Source organism: Mustela nigripes, chromosome 1 (assembly GCF_022355385.1).
Source record: "Mustela nigripes isolate SB6536 chromosome 1, MUSNIG.SB6536, whole genome shotgun sequence".
Lineage (NCBI taxonomy): Eukaryota > Metazoa > Chordata > Mammalia > Carnivora > Mustelidae > Mustela > Mustela nigripes.
Genome location: NC_081557.1, coordinates 224,118,952 through 224,139,211, shown reverse-complemented (window position 1 = coordinate 224,139,211; position 20,260 = coordinate 224,118,952). Strand labels below are relative to the sequence as shown.

At 36.2% G+C, this 20,260-nt stretch overlaps 1 protein-coding gene across 2 annotated transcripts in view; it reads right to left on the bottom strand.

Annotated features, from left to right (window-relative positions):
- Positions 1 to 2,709: 2,709 nt before the first annotated feature.
- The window catches only part of STIM2 (stromal interaction molecule 2), a 144,548-nt gene continuing 126,997 nt past the window's right edge, over positions 2,710 to 20,260 (bottom strand). The window contains exons 8-13 of one of the 2 annotated variants that reach the window (XM_059382100.1): positions 19,195 to 19,362; positions 18,907 to 18,930; positions 18,394 to 18,494; positions 17,944 to 18,182; positions 11,211 to 11,484; positions 2,710 to 6,642 (exon numbers count right to left, since the gene is read on the bottom strand). In XM_059382100.1, the coding sequence (XP_059238083.1) occupies positions 6,165 to 6,642; positions 11,211 to 11,484; positions 17,944 to 18,182; positions 18,394 to 18,494; positions 18,907 to 18,930; positions 19,195 to 19,362 (1,284 nt within the window). In that variant the 3' untranslated portion in view covers positions 2,710 to 6,164. The remainder of the gene's footprint in view (positions 6,643 to 11,210; positions 11,485 to 17,943; positions 18,183 to 18,393; positions 18,495 to 18,906; positions 18,931 to 19,194; positions 19,363 to 20,260) is intronic. The other variant, XM_059382110.1, reaches the window with a different exon arrangement.

Genomic DNA, 20,260 nt, shown 5'->3' with positions numbered 1-20,260 from the left:
TCTCTGACAAATAAATAAATAAAATCTTTAAAAAAAATAAACAAACACGATAATCTTAACAGAACTACAACACTAGGATGGCTGCTATGTCACACAACTACTTGAAAGCAAAATGTGAAAGCTTTAGGACAGCAAAGGAAACCATGAGCAAAACGGAAGTGGGAGAAGATATTTGCAAATCATATATCCCATAAGAGGTTAATATCCAACCTATGTCAGGAACTTACACAATATTAAACAAATAACCCAATTAAAAAATAGGCTGAATAGGCATTTTACCTAAAGAAGACACACAGAGGGCCAACAGTTCTACAAAGAGATGCTTCACTAAATCATCAGAGAAATGCAAATTAAAACTGCAAAGAGCTATCACCTCATACCTGTCAGACTAAGTATTGTCAGAAAGACAAGACATAACATGTGTTGGCAGGGATGTGGAAAAAGGGGAACCCCCATAACATTGTTAATGGGAATGGAAATTGGTGAAAATTCCTCCAAAAAATTAAAATTAGATCGTTCAATCCAGCAATTCCACTTCTGGGTATTTCCAAAGAAAACAACCCATAATTCAAAAAGATGTATGCACTCCTATGGTCACTGCAGCATTATTTACAAAAGTCAAGATATGGAAGCAACCCCAGTGTCCATTGAAAGATAAAGAAAGATGTGGTAAACATATATATACAGTGAAATATTACTCAGCCATAAAAAAAGAATGTAATCTCTCCTTTTGCAACATGAATGAACCTACTGGGTATTATGTTAAGTGAAATAAGCCAGAAAGACAAGTAACGTATGATTTATATGTGGAATCTAAAAAAGCAAATGAACAAACAAAACAGAAACAGATTCACAGATCCAGGAAACAAACTGTTATCATAGCAAAGAGGATTTAGGAGGTAGGCCAAATTGGTGAAGAGGATTAAGAGGTAAAAACTCACAGAGTCAATTATCATATGGTTTCACTTATTTGTGGAGCATAACAAATAGCATGGAGGACAAGGGGTGTTAGAGAGGAGAAGGGAGTTGGGGTAAATTGGAAGGGGAGGTGAATCATGAGAGACTATGGACTCTGAAAAACAATCTGAGGGGTTTGAAGTGGCGGAGGGGTGGGAGGTTGGGGTAACAGGTGGTGGGTATGATAGAGGGCACGGATTGCATGGAGCACTGGGTGTGGTGAAAAAATAATGAATACTGTTTTTCTGAAAATAAATAAATCAATTTAATAAAAAAAAAAGAGGTAAAAACTCTAGTTATAAAGTAAGTCATGGGATGTAATAGATAGCATAGAGAAAATAGTTAATAATACCATAATAACTTCATATGACAGATGGCAACTATATTTATCATGGGGCTTATAATGTGCAAAAATATTGAATCACTATCACATACACCTGAAACTAACAGGATATTGTAGGACAATTATACATTTAAAAAATTATACTCATAAAAAAAAAGCCTCTAAAATGTTACAATCTGAAGCTACAGACAAGGAACCATTTTGACCCAGTTAAGAAACTTACGAGAGTCTGAATTTTACAAGGAACTAGAATCTAGCAGGGCAAAGCCAGAGGAGCAAGGGAAGCAGAAACAGATGCTTTGCTGCTGTTTTAAGAACTGAAGGTCTGGAATGGCTGCGTGACTGTCTCTCCCTGGGGCACAACTGCAAACTGTCTGCCATACCTTGAACCTGTTGCTGTCACTTTTGGAGGCTGATGAAGACATCCTAGAACATCTGGTAAAAACTGGACCATTGGAACAATGGAGAATCTGGTAGATTAAATTCTTTAACTCAGGCAAGGATCTTGGGCATTGTCTCACTCCCTTCACATGGTAAGAAATCAAGATCTGGACTGAGGCCTCCCTCCCAATGTCCCATCCAACCTGCCGGAGACAGGTTCCTGTAAGGGCCACTGCAGACACTTGCAGATAACCTCCCGAAAGCTCAATCATGGGACTGGGGTAGAATCCTGAAGGCTAGCATGAAGCCAAGAGATTCAAGATAGGATCAGGCCTACCCAGGTAAGTCTGAGGTGGGTCATCTTTTCAACAGAGGCTACCCTGTTTTAGGCCTGGGATGTGCGGAGCGAAGTCTTATCTGTACTATCAGGACTTCGAGATTGCTCAAATGCTATTTCCCTCTGATAACATAACCACCATGCACACCCTCCCAGCTATTACAAGCTGTTCTGCTGGGCCTCAGTAACTGCAAGTTCATTTGCTGGAACTAGACTACTAGTTGGTAGAAACCCTAAAACTAACTTGCTCTGGGGCCTGTTACAGTTCTAGCAAATTTCTCCACGTCCTCAGCAAATTAGCACCATTTAATTGTCCTTGATTTATTAGTTTTGAGCTGCAGAGAAATCCTCTTCCTATTAGCTCCCATCTCCCCGACGTTTGGTTTATATTCTATCACTGTCCTTATTACAAGGATTTTTGTTGGATCTGTCTCCCCTATTAGATACTGAGGAGTTCCTTTAGGGGAGGTACTGGTCACATTAGTCTCTATACCCACAGAGCTGATGATTGTGATGCTTGGTATGTGATAGGCTATTAAATATTTGTTGAATAAGATTCTAATATTGTCTCTTATCTGTTAAGTTTTTTGGGAAATACCATTTAAGACCTATAAATAGGAGATCATTAAGGCTAAAACATATGTAGGTTCTCTTTTGCTTACTTTTAAAAATAAACATGGAAATACGAATATAATTTTTAAAAAATCACTGTTTTAGTTGGTAAATGAAGAATACAAGAATAGCTACATTTGAAAGACAAAAAACACTAGGACCCCAGGAACATAATGGGCAAAAGACATGAATAGACAATTAACTGAAATGAAAAATACATAACATGAAGAAACTTTCCAACAATACTAGACATTATTTACCAATTAAATTAGCAGTTTTAACCAAATGGTAATTCAGAAAGTTACAGTGTGAAACACTCTGGTATTGGGGGGGCGGTTATAAACACAGCTATATAAGAAACCTTAAAAAGTTATACTCAAGGTATAAACAAGGTATAGTTTTATATGTAAAACTATGGATGTTTAGATATACATACATATATATTTTCTTTAGGCTTTTCTATTTACTTCTCAAAATATATATTCTCAGGAATCAAAATGTTCATCAGAATTTGTGGTATGACTCAGAAGCTGACACTACCATTTACCAGCTATGTAACATTGAGCACATTATTAATTTTCTGGCTCAGTTTCCTCATCAGTAAAATGATTATTAAAAAAAAAAAAAAAAGCAAACAAAAAACCCCCACAAAAGCCAGTACCTACCTTACAAGGTAGGTATAAAGATTATATGAGAATATATATTTGAGTTTAGAACTGCACCTAGTACACTGAGTGCTCAATAAATATTAAATCCTAGTATTTTGCATATCAGAGATCAGGAATAGCCTAATGATTAATAAAAGAATAATTAAAAAGGTTATGGTAAATCAATATAATGGCATATTATAGTTACTAAAATGCTCATGAAGTTTTTAATGATGTTGGAGAAATGCTTATATTAAGTGAAAAACATGATGTAAAATTAAATACATATATGGTATGTTTTCAATTATGTAAATATATATCAATATAGAGAAAATAATCTGACAGAAAATGAACCAAAACATTAAAAATAGTTATTTGGGGTAGTAGAATTTAACCTGCTTGCTGTTCTTTTTCTTCTTTATACTTTTCTATCATGAGTCATTTTCTATAATAAGGAGGGTATTACTTTTAAAATCAGAAAACACCAGTCTTATACAATTAGTAAGGTAACGAATGGATAATTTAAAAACTTATATTAATGCCCAACTCTACACATGGAAATGAAGCAACACAGAAATTATTGTGGCTTTCTACAGCTTAATTATTCTCTGTTGAATTTACAAATATAGAACACGGTACTAACGCCAAGTAAGTACTACCAACATAAAGCAGTAAAAACCCTTTAGTGGAATTTGTTTATACACAAGAACATGAAATTTCATACAAACCATGCATTCCCTTAGACTGCCCACACTATACTTAGGCCAGCCTCTTGCACCCCAGCCCCCATGTGCCGGCGTCCAATGGTTCGGATCCAGAATTCCCTTCTAACACCCAACAGGCAGCGGGCCTTGCTGGGAGCCCCTTGGAGCCCTTCTTTCCTCCTCCCACCCAACTCCCTGCCCCATCGGTCTTTTACCTTTTCTATCTAACAAACTATAAAAGTTCTCATACCTTGTGCAATTTTCAGAGGAAAGAACTACTGTCTGGTTGTAAGAAGGAGAAAGAAGATAAAAATATTTCTTCACTTGGAAGAAACGTTCCAGAATGCTTTTCAATGCTTTACGCACATTACCCCCACTTCCCAACAGCTTTAGTGCCATTGTTCCTCAACTCTTGACCTTTCAGGAGATCATACCTTCTGATTAGACCAAAACACTGTGTTTATTTCAGTTAATCAATTTTTTTGCCTTTACAGCACTGTCTCTTGAATATATAACTATCTGTGTGTGTATATAACATATATATTGAATGTATCATATATTGAATATATATATCATTCAACACCTTATGTTTTTAAGAACAGTACTAAAGAGAATAAACTACCACAACTTTTGGACACTTCAGGAAACCCTTCGTATTCTTGATAAAAGTATTTCTAGGAGCACATCTCACATAAACTTCTGATCAGTTGGCATTTTCCTCTAAGCAGGACTGGGTTGGACACTACGTTTTAGCCATACTGCTGAAAAGCCATTCTAGCTAATATGTATCCACTGTTCATCCCAATGTCCATCCATACTGCATTAACCAATCATTTATGCCTGAATTTTTAGAAGTAGTTTAGGCGAAAACTCCCAGACGTTATTGGTAATTTTTTTTTTGCCGCTCTATGTGATGATCTTCACAGTAAAAGCTACCCTTAAATAACCTAGAGATTTAACGAACCCCAAACTTTATAAATTAATACAACACAATCTAAATGCACCATAAATTTATATTTGTTAATCTTGATATTAGAACATTTAAACATTTCAAACTACATAAAAATATGACAAACAATATAAAATGGAAAGAAATTTGTTGACAACTTCTAAAACATCACTATTTCTTATAGTGCAATTAAGCAACACAACAGCTCACTTAGCTCTCCAGAAACAGTATAGTGTTTTTAGTGGAGTGTTATCAACAAAAATCAACACAGTCCCACACAATAATATCTCCAATTTATTATCTTTTCCACAGTACAAATTCTTCACAAACCAAACTTCTTTGCGGTTATTCAAAGTCTGTAAACAAGTGCTTGAATTCCCACGTCCCCAACCTCAGTTTAAGCTTGTGAATGTCAGTCCTTCAATCAAATCTTAACTCTTCCACATGTGTCAAGCCTTCTCTCCTTAAATTATTTATATTTTATCATACAGCCTGCAATGCAGTAAATCACAGTGAAAGCCCTGGGAAAAACAAAACAACATGATCTTTACAGCAGGACTTGAAACTTTATAATATTAAATGCATTTATAGAAGCTTCCCATAATAAAAGCGTGGGTTTTCATTTCCAGAAATCAAGTCAATTAGAAACCCTAGGTTCTACTTAAAAATCCATTTTGATCTAAAAGTGAAAACAGTCCCCTATCCATAGTCATTTTATAAACTCTATACAGTTTCACTTGCAGAGATTTTTTTTTTTTTTTTCCAGTCTGGAAAATGGTAGTGCAATTAGTTTTACTTTAAGTCATTTAGTCCAGGATGTAAATAGCTCTGTGGAAAGATAAGAAGATGGTGTGGTAAACAAGAAATTTTTGCAAGCCCATGCTGGCTTACTAGTCCATTAAAGCTTGTAAGTCCATAGTGGCTTTCAACAAAATGTTGTATATACATCACTAATAACAAAGCAGAAATAAATAGGCAGAAATGACTGTAAACTGTCTCATCTCTTAATGATTTTTCAGTATAACTGGCTTGACAAATTGATTATATAGTCATTTAAATAGGCAGACAGTAGACAGTTGCCCCTGGGACAGTCCACTATGACATCCAGTCTGGAAAGCCCCAATGGCGTTACATTCCTAAAATTAAAAAAAAAAAAAAATAAGGGGGGGAGTGGAGGACGGGAGATAAAGAGTTTAAAGATGCCACTTCAATAAATTCCATCAAGTCAGCCAGTTCACTTAGATTTCTTCTTAAAAAGGCTTTTAATTTTTGATGGCTTTTTGCTTTTCTCTCCATTATGACAAAGATCGTGCGGGATGCTGCTTATCCTGGCAACATGTGGGGCTTCCTGAACTGGCTTACTGTCGTTGCCAGCAGAGGAACAGGACGTGTGGCGAGGTTTAGGCACCGGGATGCCACTACAAAGCTGGTTCATGCTACAGGACTTCTCCAAGATGCCATTGTACACTTTGCTGGCAGGACTGAAGATCATACTCTTCGTTTCTGTCAGACCTACACAATCTGGAGAACCCCGAGAGATATCTGCAGTTATGGGTGAATCTCCTCGGGATGAATCCTCTAGAGAGAGCTCATCTCTTGATATCTTTCGAGGAGACAATGTTTGGTATATCTCAAGGCTTGAAGGAGGAGACTGTTTCCTTCCAATGGAAGAATTTAAGGAGTCACATTCTGAGGCCGTGTCTGGCACTTCCCTGGATGAGACAGAGACAAAGGTAACATTTTAAATCAGTATTTTCTAACACTACCAGCAGACATGCTAACTAATTCTAACTAAAACAACTTCTATTTTTAATCCATCAAAATGTAAAAAGGGAAAAATACTAAAAGTCCATACATATGCTGACAAAATTAGATTACTATTTTAAATAATAAACTTAGCAAAACTCAATGTTTAATATGTAACATACACTATAACAATGAAATCTTTCAATTTAAGAAACATAACTCATGCTACATCTTTCTTCAATTGTCAGAGAAATGAAAATGTTTAAAGTTCACAGTTTTTTTTTTTAAATCTCAGCTACTTTGGTGTTTTGTTTCAACACCGAGTATTTTTCTTTCTAAATCATAGCTGACATTACATATTTTAAAAGATGAACTTTAGTCATGGTCTCTCCTTTTCCTACTTAGTTATTGAACTGATGAAATTTAGCTTCCTGAGGAAGGAAAAGAGGAATATAGTTAAGCTAAAATGTAAGATCTCCCAAGTTTAGAAACAGGAGAAGGAAGCTGACGTACAACTGGGGGCAGGGGAGTGGGAGTGAAGGGAGGCAAAAGTCAGTGATGTTACCTGATTTTTTAAGAAGTAGACAGTCAATATATGCTCACAAGTTTATTTCCTTTTGATTCCCCCCTTCTCCACGTAAAGAGAGAAGAAAAATAAGAAGGATAATAAAGTTCACAACCTCAAGGCCAAAAAACAGTAGATACTATTAGCCATTCCTGCAAAATATCCCTCAAATCCAACACTTGTCACTCCCCCACTGCTACCATCCCTATTCCTGAACTACTGTGAAGTCACCTCAGTGACTGCAAGGGCTTCCTGACTGATCTCCCTGCTTCCCTTCTTGTTCCTCCTTCTTAGCTACTGCTCTACACAGATGCAAAGGGGTTTTTAAAAACCGAGTGCATCATTCATTTACTTGCTCAAACCTTTCCAATGCTTCCTCCCCTAGTCAGGCTAAAAATCCAAAAACTGTGCCCAAGTCCACAGAGCCCAGTACAATCAGGACCACGGCTATGGCTCCAGCTGCAGGCCCCAGCACTCTGTCTTATTACACTATGCCTCCCTCTTTGTTCTCCCCAAGATGCCAATCCCATGACTCCCACGGGGCTACGCACTTGCTGTTCCCTCTGCCTATTTTCCTTCCCTCCATCTCTACAGGGCTTAATGCCCCAGGTCATTCAGGTCACTGCTCAACTGCTCTCTCTCCAGAGATAAATCCCTTGGCACTCTGTCAAAACAGTATTCTCTTTTTATCGGACTTTAGTTAGCATCCCAGAATATCCCACTACTTCAAAAGGTATTTTATATTAACTTGTTATAGTCACTTTCTCCAGAAGAAAGAAAATGAGGACAGGAAATCTTACTAACTTCTGTATTCTCTGCACTGGAATGGTGAGAGGCAGGTTCACAGTGGGTATTTAATGAGTATGTGATGAACGAATGAATGAATGAAACAGATGAAAGCAAAGAAAAAGAGAAAAGACCTTGGATAATAGAGATCATGTCTTACTTATTTTTGTATGTACCACATGGGATTCAAATACTGTTCACTCTATGAAAGAAATGATTAAGAAATAAAAAGTAGAGTTAAGATAAAAAGTAACTGGCAGAAGAAACACGGTAGGAGAAGGAAGAGAGCTGAAGACCGAAGAAAAAGGCAAGGACACATATGATCATAATCCACCAGCCAGAACGAGGCCAGAACCTTGTCTCACTTGTTATTAGCAAGTGCACAGCATACAGCAAGGACCTAAGTTCATATTTATAGAATAAATGAACTGAATGATCTCTCACCTCAGATGACCTGTGATTACTATCATTACTCACGCAGTGATATTACTTCTGATTTGCATTTCATGTTAATACCCCATTTTAGATCTGTATCTTACTCAAAGTATTTAATCACTTCTCTGTACTTCACTCACACATGTATAGGCAGATTGTTTCTATTACACTTCAAGCTCTCAGAAGGTACCAAATCCCCTGGGCAAATAAAGACTTAAATGATGATTTCATGTAATACAGTTACATGTGCTGCATCATTTTTAAATGCTTTTACAATATGATAATGGAGATGCTAACAGAGGACAAGAGGAAGTTTAGGTAAGAAGAAATGACTCAGCAGTTGGTTACTGGTAAGGACTTTTCTGTTAGCTTCTTTTGGAGTTGGGCATCCATTAACTGTATAGCATAGATCACTGTTCCTGAAGCTGTCCAAGTCCTAGAGCCAGAAGATGATTTAAGTTACAATTTTATAAATTTACTTTCTACTCTGCTATGTGGTTTGGCTGCTTTGTGTGTGAAGTTCTAAGCTAGGTTAAAAATGTTTCAAAAACAGTCTCTAAAATCTAAATAGTATGTGAAAAGAATACTGATCTAAGGTCGGACTCCTAGATTCCAGTACTGGTCCTGCCATTAATCAGCCGCACAACCTTGGGCAAATCACTTAAATTAACCAGGTCTCAATTTTCTTGTCAGAGTATTTGATTAATCTCTAAAATTATTCCTCATTCTAACATCCTTATTCCAAAACAAATAATAATCTGAAGTGTTGCTACTTCCACAGAACTAGTGATATTTGGGGTATAAGGTACAGTATAATCTCTGACTCTTAAAGTGTCCCATTTTTTCTAGAGCATATATTCTTTGGAATACTGGACCTGATGTGTACTATTTATTTTTCTATTTCTTTTTTTCTCACTGTGAGGTATAGGTGAATTCATGTCAGTTTAATGCCTATATAACAAGACTCAAGTCAAGGTAAGATTTAAATGAGGGTATATGCACATAATGCATAGAACATAAAAGATCAGTAAATAGTAAATGTTATTACTATTACTAATGGTAAATGTCATTACCATTACTATTACTACCACTATTACTATATTACTATTTTGTAAGGATTCTAGTGGTTCATCATGTAAACATATAAGAGACTAAATGAGGAAAAGTCTTCTGCAGCTAAATTCTCTATTTATGAGCTAGCTGTCAATTTCCAACACTATTAGTTGAAATGAAAACTAAACATTTCCACAAATGCAGAGATTCTACTGGATAGCAGCACTCTAGAGTCTTCCTATTAATTTCCATAAGCCACACAAAATTGGTTCTGTCCCTAATGCCATCCTGTGGGTGATGATAGTTATACTGCAAAGGTTATACAAAAAGCTAATCAGAAAGTGCTACCCAAGCAAAGCTGCACCAAATTCTCCAACTGTAACAAGGACACAAACCTTGGACCTTCTCCTCGGGAATATTCTCTCATAAAATCTACTTTCACTTATAGATAAAAACAAACATGTATGAAAATTATTATTTGATGATGATGTAAAAAAAAAAGAATCACATGATAAAGAGAAGCCACAAAGGATCACTGAGAGCATCGAGCCCCCTCCCTTTAATTTTGTTTCTCACGTAGGGACAGGAAGACTTCAGAGCTGCATAGCGACAATGTGTGAGCAAAGTCAGAAACTGGCATCGGTTTTCCTGTCACTTTATATCCCACCACTCCTAAAGAGAGATGTGGTTTGGAAGGAGATATCCTTAGTTGCAACGGGTCTCATGGAGCATGATGGTCCTCAAGCTGGACTAGAACAAACTGCTGCTATACCCATTCTATACAAATTCTTACATTTTCTTTTATCTTTGGCCATTTGAGATTTCCTGTTTGCTAGTAAGTACTAGCACATAACAGAAAAAAAATCACTGAGTGGCAATAAATATTTTAAAAATTCAGTCATATTTAATGTTTCTTTGTGTATATTTAACTTTATGCCTTTGTGTTTTATAATAAAACTATTTGTAAGACAATTCTGTGTTCTGAGACTTGAGTCAGTTGTGTGCAGTGGTCTCTAAGCAGTTGCATGTCAAGATATCTACACTGTCTATGGTGGGCAGAATGCTAAGATGGTCCCTAAATCTCTAGTCTTCATGTAAACACATATATTCTTCCAGTTATTCCATCAAACACTAATAGAGGTGCTGCAGAAGGGATTCTGCAGATGTAATTGGAGCCCCAAACTAGTCTATCTTAATATACAGAAATTATTATCCAAGTGAGTCTTTTAAATTGGGTCCAGAGATTAGAGACAGGGCAAGTCAGAGATACCAAGGAAAGAGGGGACTTGACAGAAGGGATAGCTTCTGTTGTGTGCTTTGAAGATGGAGTCCCCCCACCCCCGCTAACAGCAAGCATGGGAACAGGACCTCAGGGCTATAATCACAAGAACTGAATTCTGTCACAACCAAATGAGCTCTGAAGTGGCCCTCCAGTCTCCAGAGAAGAATAAGGCCTGGCAAACACCTTGATGTTAGCCTTGTGAGACCCTGTGCAGAAAACCCAGCCACACCAAGCTTGGACTTTGACATGCAGAACTAAGAGCTAATAAAGGGATGTTGCTTGAAGCCACTAAGTTTATGGTAATTCATGAGGCAGCAACAGAAACCGAATCCAAAATGTCGCTCCTCCCCATCCCAGGCCCACCTCCCATCCACCCCACCCAACATATACTGCAGTTGGTTCACTGCCAATACCATTGCTTTTCAGCAGAGAAGTAAATGGCCTCCTCCTCCTCCTCATTTCGATAAAGGACGGGACAACTTGACACTGACAGGATATCAGGGTCAGGGGAAGGCAAGGAGTGCTGCGGGTGCTGGGGGTGGTGGGGGTGCCGGGTGTGGGCCTGGTGCGGCGTGTGAGGGGGGAGCTGGGCACGAGGACACTGCGGCGAGGCTGGCACGATGCTGCGACGGGAACGGCACAGGCTGCTGCTTCGGGCGAGCGACCCCGCGGGCTTGGCCATGGTCCCTGAAAACAAGCAGAAACACACAAACGGGCTCATGAGACCAGTGTCGCTTCGAGGCACAGCACAGACACACATGTCGGGGTCCTGCCTCCACTAACAGGTCACATCACTGGAGTAACTGCACTATGGTCACCACCTCTACCACCTGGACTGCTTCCCAGGAAGGTGAAGAAATACAAAAACAATAGAATAAAAATGAAAACAGGTCTAGAAAATAAACAGAAGAAAACATAAACCCATGAGCCTCTAACATTACATATGACATTACTAACTACACAGGCTTGAAAATTTGCTCATGATGATAAATCCTTACATTTAAAAATCAATACAGCATGTGTACTCTGTAGCAAAACTTTGTGTGAATTTTACCATTAAAAGAAGAAAACTATCAGTTAAAAAATATAGGTTGAGATTATCTCTTGAGATAGCGTGACTTGTCTGAACTTGAAGTTTTATTGTTTTCATGTTTCAAGTTTCAATTTAAATTCTAGTTAGTTGGGGTGCCTGGATGGCTCAGTGGGTTAAAGCCTCTGCCTTCGGTTCAGGTCATGATCCCAGGGTCCTGGGATTGGGCCCCGCATCGGGCTCTCTGCTCAGCAGGGAGCCTGCTTCCTCCTCTCTCTCTCTCTGCCTGCCTCTCTGCCTGCTTGTGATCTTTGTCTGTCAAATAAATAAATAAAATCTTTGAATGAATAAATAAATAAATTCTAGTTAGTTAACATATAGTGTGATATGGTTTCATATTATAACAGAATTTAGTGATTCATCACTTATATACAATACCCAGTACTCATCACAAGGGCACTCCCTAATTCCCGTCACCCATTTAGCCCATTCCTTACCCATCTCCCTCCATCAGTCCCCAGTTTGTTCTCTATCATTAAGGGTCTTTTATGGTTTGCCTGCTCTAAGAAATTTTAAATCAAGTCATTGAAATACTGTCTCCTAGCCAGTAAGGCAAAGATCTGACCAAAACTTGTTTCCTGAACACTGATTACTATGGAGCTAACTAGAAATCTTAAGATAATCTTGTTTCTGCTACCAGTCTCAGTCTAGACCCATGCAGGTAGAAAACTTCGGCTGCAGCACCAGAACATCACACTGGTGGCCTTCTCACACTCCAACATTCTATAAACCCTCATACCTACATCTTTTTATAAAAATGTGTTCCTTTTGAAACTCACACTATTAAGCTGTGTGAATCTACCACCTCTACTCCAGTCATCACTTCCCAGTCATTCCCTTACCAATCAAGCCAACCTATCATTAAACTTGAGCAATCTCATTTAAAAATAAGACCTTCCGACACCTTAACTCATCATGGTTCCCCCCATCTCAAAACATCTATGCCGTCACTCACTCTTCAAGTCTGTCTTGCTGTCTTGAGATCACTGCTCCATTTTTGATATTGTAAGTCAAGACAGACAATTGAGATTCTGACCACGTTTCTACCTTTCTAGTTCACACATTCTGCTCCTTCCACTTTTTCCTATTCTCGACCCCAAGTTCAAGCACCTTACTCTACTGATTAGGGCTTCTGTTAGCTTTATATTCAACTTCTTTCCCAATAGTATTTAAAAATCAATGCTGAACAACAAACCTAAAAAACAAACTGATAAACAACAGCAGCAACAAAAAACCCTCCTCTGTCTTCACTCTGTTTTTCAATTGACATAACCTCTCTCCCCTTTTATGAAGAATTTTATCTGTTACTTTCTCCACTACTTCACCTTAACTCACTCATCAAAGAAAGTAGGAAGTGCTCACATATAGTTTGCTGCAACTGTTCTCAACAAAGTCATAATCTACTTCCTTGTTGCTAAATTCAACAGATAGCTCAACTCTTCCCTGACATTTGACCAGCACCTGACACTGACTATTATTTTGTCCTTCCCTTGACTTCTCAAAGCACGTTCACACACTGCGCTGCTTTTATATAACAGAATAAAGAAAAATAATATAAGTTATCTCCTCAAATTAAGCAGGAAAAAATTTGGTAAAATTTAACAGCCAATGATTTAAAAGAAGAATCATTCTTAGCAAAATAGGAATAAAATTTCCTTAACTTAAAAGCAATCTACCAAAAACACAGAGCAAATAATAATTTAATAAATAAAAATCACATTTCATGATAAAATACTGGGAGTATTCTCCTTGAAATCAGAAATGGCAATCATTATTGCCTACAATCACGGCTTTTATTCAACATTTTTTAAAAAAGATTTTTATTTATTTATTGACAGACAGAGATCACAAGTAGGCAGAGAGGCAGGCAGAGAGAGAGAGAGAGGGAAGCAGGCTCCCCGCTGAGCAGAGTGCCTGATGAGGGGCTCGATCCCAGAACCCTGGGATCATGACCTGGGCCGAAGGCAGAGGCTTAACCCACTGAGCCACCCAGGTGCCTCTACTTAACATTTTATTGAAGGTCTTAGGGAGAGAAAAGGGAGGGAAGAAGGCATTAGGACTGAAAAGAGAAAAAAAACAACTTATTATTATTGCATAAACAAAAAAATCCAAAAGACTCCTGAGAGAATTTAGTATTTCTGTATGTAACATCAGCTTAGCAAAATCAATAGCAGTTCCCTTTACATCGGCAACAAGCAAAAAAAATTTTTTAAAGAAAAGTAACGTGTAACTACAAACAACAATAACAAAACAAAACAAAAAACACTATGGGGTATCCAAAAGTTAATCTTTTTTAAAAAGATGTGCAAGAAGAGTACAGAGAAAAATTTAAATTTTAAAGATGTAAAAGCAGATCCTAATAAATGAAACTTATAAATAATAACTGTCCCCAAATCAATAAATTCAAAGAAATTCCAATAAAATCTCAATGGATCTTCATAAGTGAATCCTAAGAATCATATTGGCCTAAACAGCAATTGTGAATTTGAATAATAAAGGAAAATGCAAACCTATCAACCCTCAACACTTACTATAAACTATAAAATAGCAACTAAAGCAGAATGGAACCAGTGGAACAGAACTGAGAGCCTGGATGCACACGTGCACCAATGGAGAGAAGTGGGATTACAAACCGGTAGGGACAGACCAGGAATGAGGCTGGGACAACTGTTTGTCCATACATCAGAGATGTATTTAGATTCCTCTCTCACAATACAAACAAAAATAACTTCCAGGTAGATTAAAAGACTAAAGGATTAAAGCAAATCTGAAACTTTTAAGAGAGCAAATCTGTTATCTTCTGAAAAAGATGTAAAAAGCACAAATCAGTTTCATAAATTTGTCACTGGAAACGTATTTTTAAAACCCCTACGGTTATAAAAGAAATAAATAATACAGCTGAGTAACAAAGAAAAGCCAAAGCCTAAAAGCTATCTGCAACCATCAAAGAGCTGGAAAATATTAAGACAAATTCTCCTGGATCAATAAGGAATCTTGGGAGAGATTCCACAGTAGGAACAAACAACTTAGAAAGGAAGAAATCTGAATACAAACACCATTAAATGAACTGGAAATTAATCTCAGTAGTCATCAAGGAAATAAAAATTTTAATCACTCTATGGTATACCACAGCCATTCAAGTTACAAAACAAATCAGATCATTCTAAGTATTGATGAGGATATGGGCAGACAAGCACTATTATAAAGGTGGGTGTAAAAATGAACAATTATTTTGAGAGCAACCTTGCAATGACTAGGAACAGCAGCCCTCCAAAGGACTAAAAGTGATCCATTTTCTAGGTGTCTACTCAGAGAAACTCTCAAAATTATGCACAAAAAGATAAAGGTAAGGATGCTCGCTGCAGTATTGTAAAGGCAAAAAAGTACAAAGAGCCTACCTCAGTAGAAAAATGGGTTAATAAACTGTGGTTTGTGATTATAATGAATAGATACACTGTCATTAACTCATAATAAACAGTTACAGTGATTCTTAATAAAGCTGTATATGAACATGGAAAATTTACAACATACATGTGAGCAAAAAGAACTGCAAAACATTACCTAGAGTTTGATAATTTATGTAAATTTTTAAACAACTGTATCTATTACTTATAGGTACATCTGCAAGTAATAAAAGTACAACAGGCCTTAGAATGGTATACAACTTCAGAAGAGTGGGAAGGGGAGGCCATGTGTTTTAGCTATATGTATAGCAGTTTATTTCAGAAAAAGGGATGAATAGAGCAAAAATGTTAAAATCGTTTATCTTTAGTAGGTGGGCATTTAATTTTCAGTACTTTTAAGTACATCTGAATGACTTTATAATAAGAAATTTTAAGTAAATTGGTACCACATTTCCCACTATGAATATTTAGCAGATACTATAAAAGTAAGAGGAAAAAACTATGATCTCTTTTCCTACCCATAAAGAGCTAAATTTGATAATATTTTCCCTGTCTTTTTTCTTCACACATAATTAAACATAGACAATATTATTTTGTGTATAGTTTCACAATCTTTTACTTTGCTCTTAATATACCACTGGTATGTTTCCTTGCCACTATTTCACACTTAGACAATTTACACATACCCACGGTACAAATTTAAAACTTCTCAGAGGGTACAAAATAAAGAGGCCTTCATCGTACTCTAAGCTCTAGTCTGACTGCCAGGAGTTTCCCATTTATTAGCTCTAGAAATTATGCTTTCATAACTAGGCAGAGTGGAGTATCACTGCTGTGCCACTGGGTGGAGGCAGAGCTCTCAAAGTGTAATCTTGGGCAAGAGTTTTTTTCACAGATAATAAATTTGGTCACAGAACTTCTAAATCATCAAACTAAAAATCAACTCATACTTTTTTCATATTTTAAATTTCTCTGTATATCACAGTCACTGAAAACCTAAGACAACTATTCATATATAGATGTTTTGATCCATCGAAAAGAAGTTTTAAAAAAGGAAAGAAAAAAAAACTAGTTAACTTAGGGAAAACATCTTCATGTATACTGATACTGAATAATTATGGATTCTAAGGAGAAGCTGTTATTTTTAAAAGCTATAGTTTTCAAACAAAATCATACACTTATGAATCAGTGTAGCATTTGGCAAGCTTAAGGGCATATAATTCAAATAAAGACAAGACAATATTCAAAGAGCAGAGCTGGTCCAGATACAGGTATAACTTTGCACTGGAACTACTTCACAGCACAGAACAAGTGAGATGAGCAAGGTCACATATTCCAGGGTTTACAGCATTTATTATCTGTCCTGTCTTCTCTATTGTGTTAAGAGTTTAGTGCCTCCCCAGTTGACTTGCGTTACCTCTCTATCATTAAACCAGAGAGAGCCACAGAAATGAACACAAATGCATAGTCATTCACTATTTATTTGTAAATTTAGGGCTTTATTTCCTAAAATTGTTCTAAAAATTAGAACCCTTTGTAAATCATAACATCAGGAAAAATGTAACAATTGGATAAAAAAATTCAAACTGAAAAATGTTCATATATCATGATTGTCTTAAAACAAGAATTTCTATTTAAGTTTTCAACCAATTAGTGATTAAAGTCTGCTTTCTATTCTTTGGAATCTTGTTTTATCTATAGTTCCCAAAAGGTCACAAAGACTGGGAAAGTTATTCAGGCAGGCAATAACAAGGATGAAAAGTTTTTCAAATGATTTCTAATATAAGAACATACCATTTTAAATTCAACTCTCTAAAACTTTGCAAAAATTCCATATATTAATAAATTCTAAAAATGATTAAAATCTAAAATATCTGAATTTAACCTTCCTACTAAAACATATTCCTAGCAGTGTAAAAATTCAAAGAATATTTATGTTTAATTTTTACATATTTTATAGTTACGCTTTACATTTATTTATTTTTACATACTGTTTTTACATATTTTACATTTCTGTTTATGTTTTATGTTTATAGCATAAACAAGGCAACATACAAAAACTGTACATTTTAAAACCACCTTTGAGAGGAATTCCATTTTCTAGCAACAACAAAAAAAATGTTCTTCTAAACGTAAGCACAGTTTAAGTCTGCTTAAAAGTAAACTGAGCCAGTGCAACAAGAGTAAAAAATATAGCAGGATAAACTCTTTAAATAAAAGGATAGAGAACTGGAAAAGCAAAACAGAAAACCCCATGCCCACTGGGAATGGTAATGCAATTTCAAATAAATCACAGACCAGCCCAAAGTCACACAGTTGGTTAGTCAGTGGTACCAAGATCTTCCCCTAATTTTTACTTTCTACTATAGATTAAGCTGTCATTTGAAAGAATATTTACCCTCAAAGCTCAGCACTTCATTCATACAATATTTAGCATGTATGATGCACTACTCTATGTATACATGTATATAGATACACACCTGATTATTCTCACATAGTAAAGAGAAATTATTAACCACAAAAGGAAAAAAAAGAAAATGATGAATGAACAAATTTTTCATCATAGGTTTCAAAGTCAATGATTCATAAAACGCATGGTAGAAAGTTACCTGAAAACCTGTATAAACTCTCTTTTTTGAACTCATCACTTACCAGGAAACTGTGACACTATTGGGGGTGTATCTTCATCTAAATCATCAACTCCTCCAGCAATTGGATAGGGTGGAATGGAGACTCTGGGCATCACCACCCAGCTGTGATCAGAATACAGGGAAGAGGTCAAGCTGGGGAGTCCCGAGTTATGGGCTATCTGAAAGCCACAGATCTTCTCAATCTGCTGCCAGCGAAAAAGTCGTTCCCGTAAACAAGTTGTCAACTCAGAGAGCGCTTTCCTGAAAAAGCCAATGTAGTAATTACTTGTTTCATCAAAGAATCTTTAATGGGCAACTACATGAACAGACAGTGACAATTACCCATTCTTAAAATTAGTATAGGTTATGTAATTACACATGCTTAAATGACAAGTTAACTTATGTAAACTGTTTATAAATTACACATTTCAACATAATACAGGTAAACTGATAGCTAAAATAACATTCTTACTTTGCTTCCAGAATTTTGTGATCTACCTCATCTAGGGAGGAGCTATGTGCAACATGCAGAGTCCCAAAGACTGTGCTTCTTTTCTTTTTAATTTTCTCTGCCTAGAAACCCAAGGAGACAAAAAAATAAGGGTAGGTTTGGAAAAAACACACACATATTAATGAAGTTTGTTTTGAAAATATTAATAACCATAAAATCAGTGGAGAATTATATTAGCCAAAATAAAGCCCTAATTTCCAAAAAAGAAAACAGATGAGGAAGAAAGCATGCTTTCTTAAGCGAATAAATACAATTCAAAACTTTATTCTGGAGAACTTTTCTCTTATTCTGATGGTTCAGAAAATCCTAATGTTCTATCAAAACTAACAAAATAACATTAATCATATCCTACTGCAATGAGGTGTTAGTGAGTGAACTGAGCTTTTTTTTTTTTTGCTAGAAATCAGATTAAAACTTAATGTCATTTCACACAATTTAATAAGAGTCAGACATTAATTTCTAGTAACTACTAACCTGAATCAGATATGATGCAGCAACCTAGAGAAGAAAAGCTCTGTATAAAACATTTATGATAATGATAATAGGGATGATTTTTAAACGACACTAAGGTCATTCTAAAAGTTATATACTGCTTTAAATAAGGTAATTTTACTCTACGGCCTATGACTACAAGAGTCAATTTATGCAGTAAGTTCCAATTCACAAAAAGAAGCTACAACAATAAAATTTTATTCAGATCTTTGTATCCCAATTGGTTAATCTCTTTAGAAATTTATTAAATTATGAAATATAATAGAGTACCTCATCCTTAGCAATAGCTAATTGCATCTCAGCATTTTGTCTTTTAATATTGTAGTACTGAACTTCTACTTCATGTGTTAACTGAAGCCATTTCTGAAGTGCATCTGGAACAGACCAGCTGCTTCGGAGTTCAAATTCTTTTTCAGCCTTTTTTAGAGCCATTCGAACCTGGAAAGGAGGGAGAAGGAAAAGAGGAGGGGGAAGAGGAAATGGAAGGGATGAGGAGAGAAAGAGGAAGAGAAGGTTGGAGGGAAGATGGAGATGGAGAGAATAAGAGAAAGAAATTTATTTTTTTAAGAAAATATTTAAATTAAGATACATCTTAAGAAATTAAGATTTTACCAAAATTAAAAGAAAATGCAATTTTAATTATGCTCTTTGTAAACATCTTTTTAAAATCACAAAGTATAAAAATATATTCCTAACATAAAAACTAGAGCTGAAGTTTTTAAGTGCATCTTAACCCACTAAACAAAGTTGTAAAGCCAAAGGGTAGAAAGGGCTTACATATATCTTAAGTTGCATTATTTCGTTTTTATATTTTATGATAGCCAGACTCAAGGGACAGAAGAAAATTTCAGACACATACCAAACTAAAATGGATTACATTCTTCTTATAGTGTATTTTTGTTTAGGGTATAGAATATAAGAAGTATCCAAAATACAGTGGATACCTGCCCTACTACCCCTTCTACTGTTCCCAGGAGACACTACCGAAAGCCATACATTCACTATTCACTATACATTCACTTCTTAAAGTAATGATACCGGGTTTTTTTTACAGTTTTCATGACATCTGCTTTACGGTTAGTTATTTCTCACAGTTATCATAAGCACATCTGTCTGTTACAGTCTGTTTAACCGACTTCTACTTCATTTGCTGCTTCTAACATACAAGAAGGTAGATAAATCAGCATTTGCAGACCATGTGTAAATTTCAAGAAAACAGATTCTGAGTGAGACTCTACTTGATTTTTCCACGAGAAACTATGCACAGGTTTCACTGTCAGGATGTCGAAGTCTTCCTTCGAGCTGCCCTTTACGGGAGCCGGACAATAAACAGTTA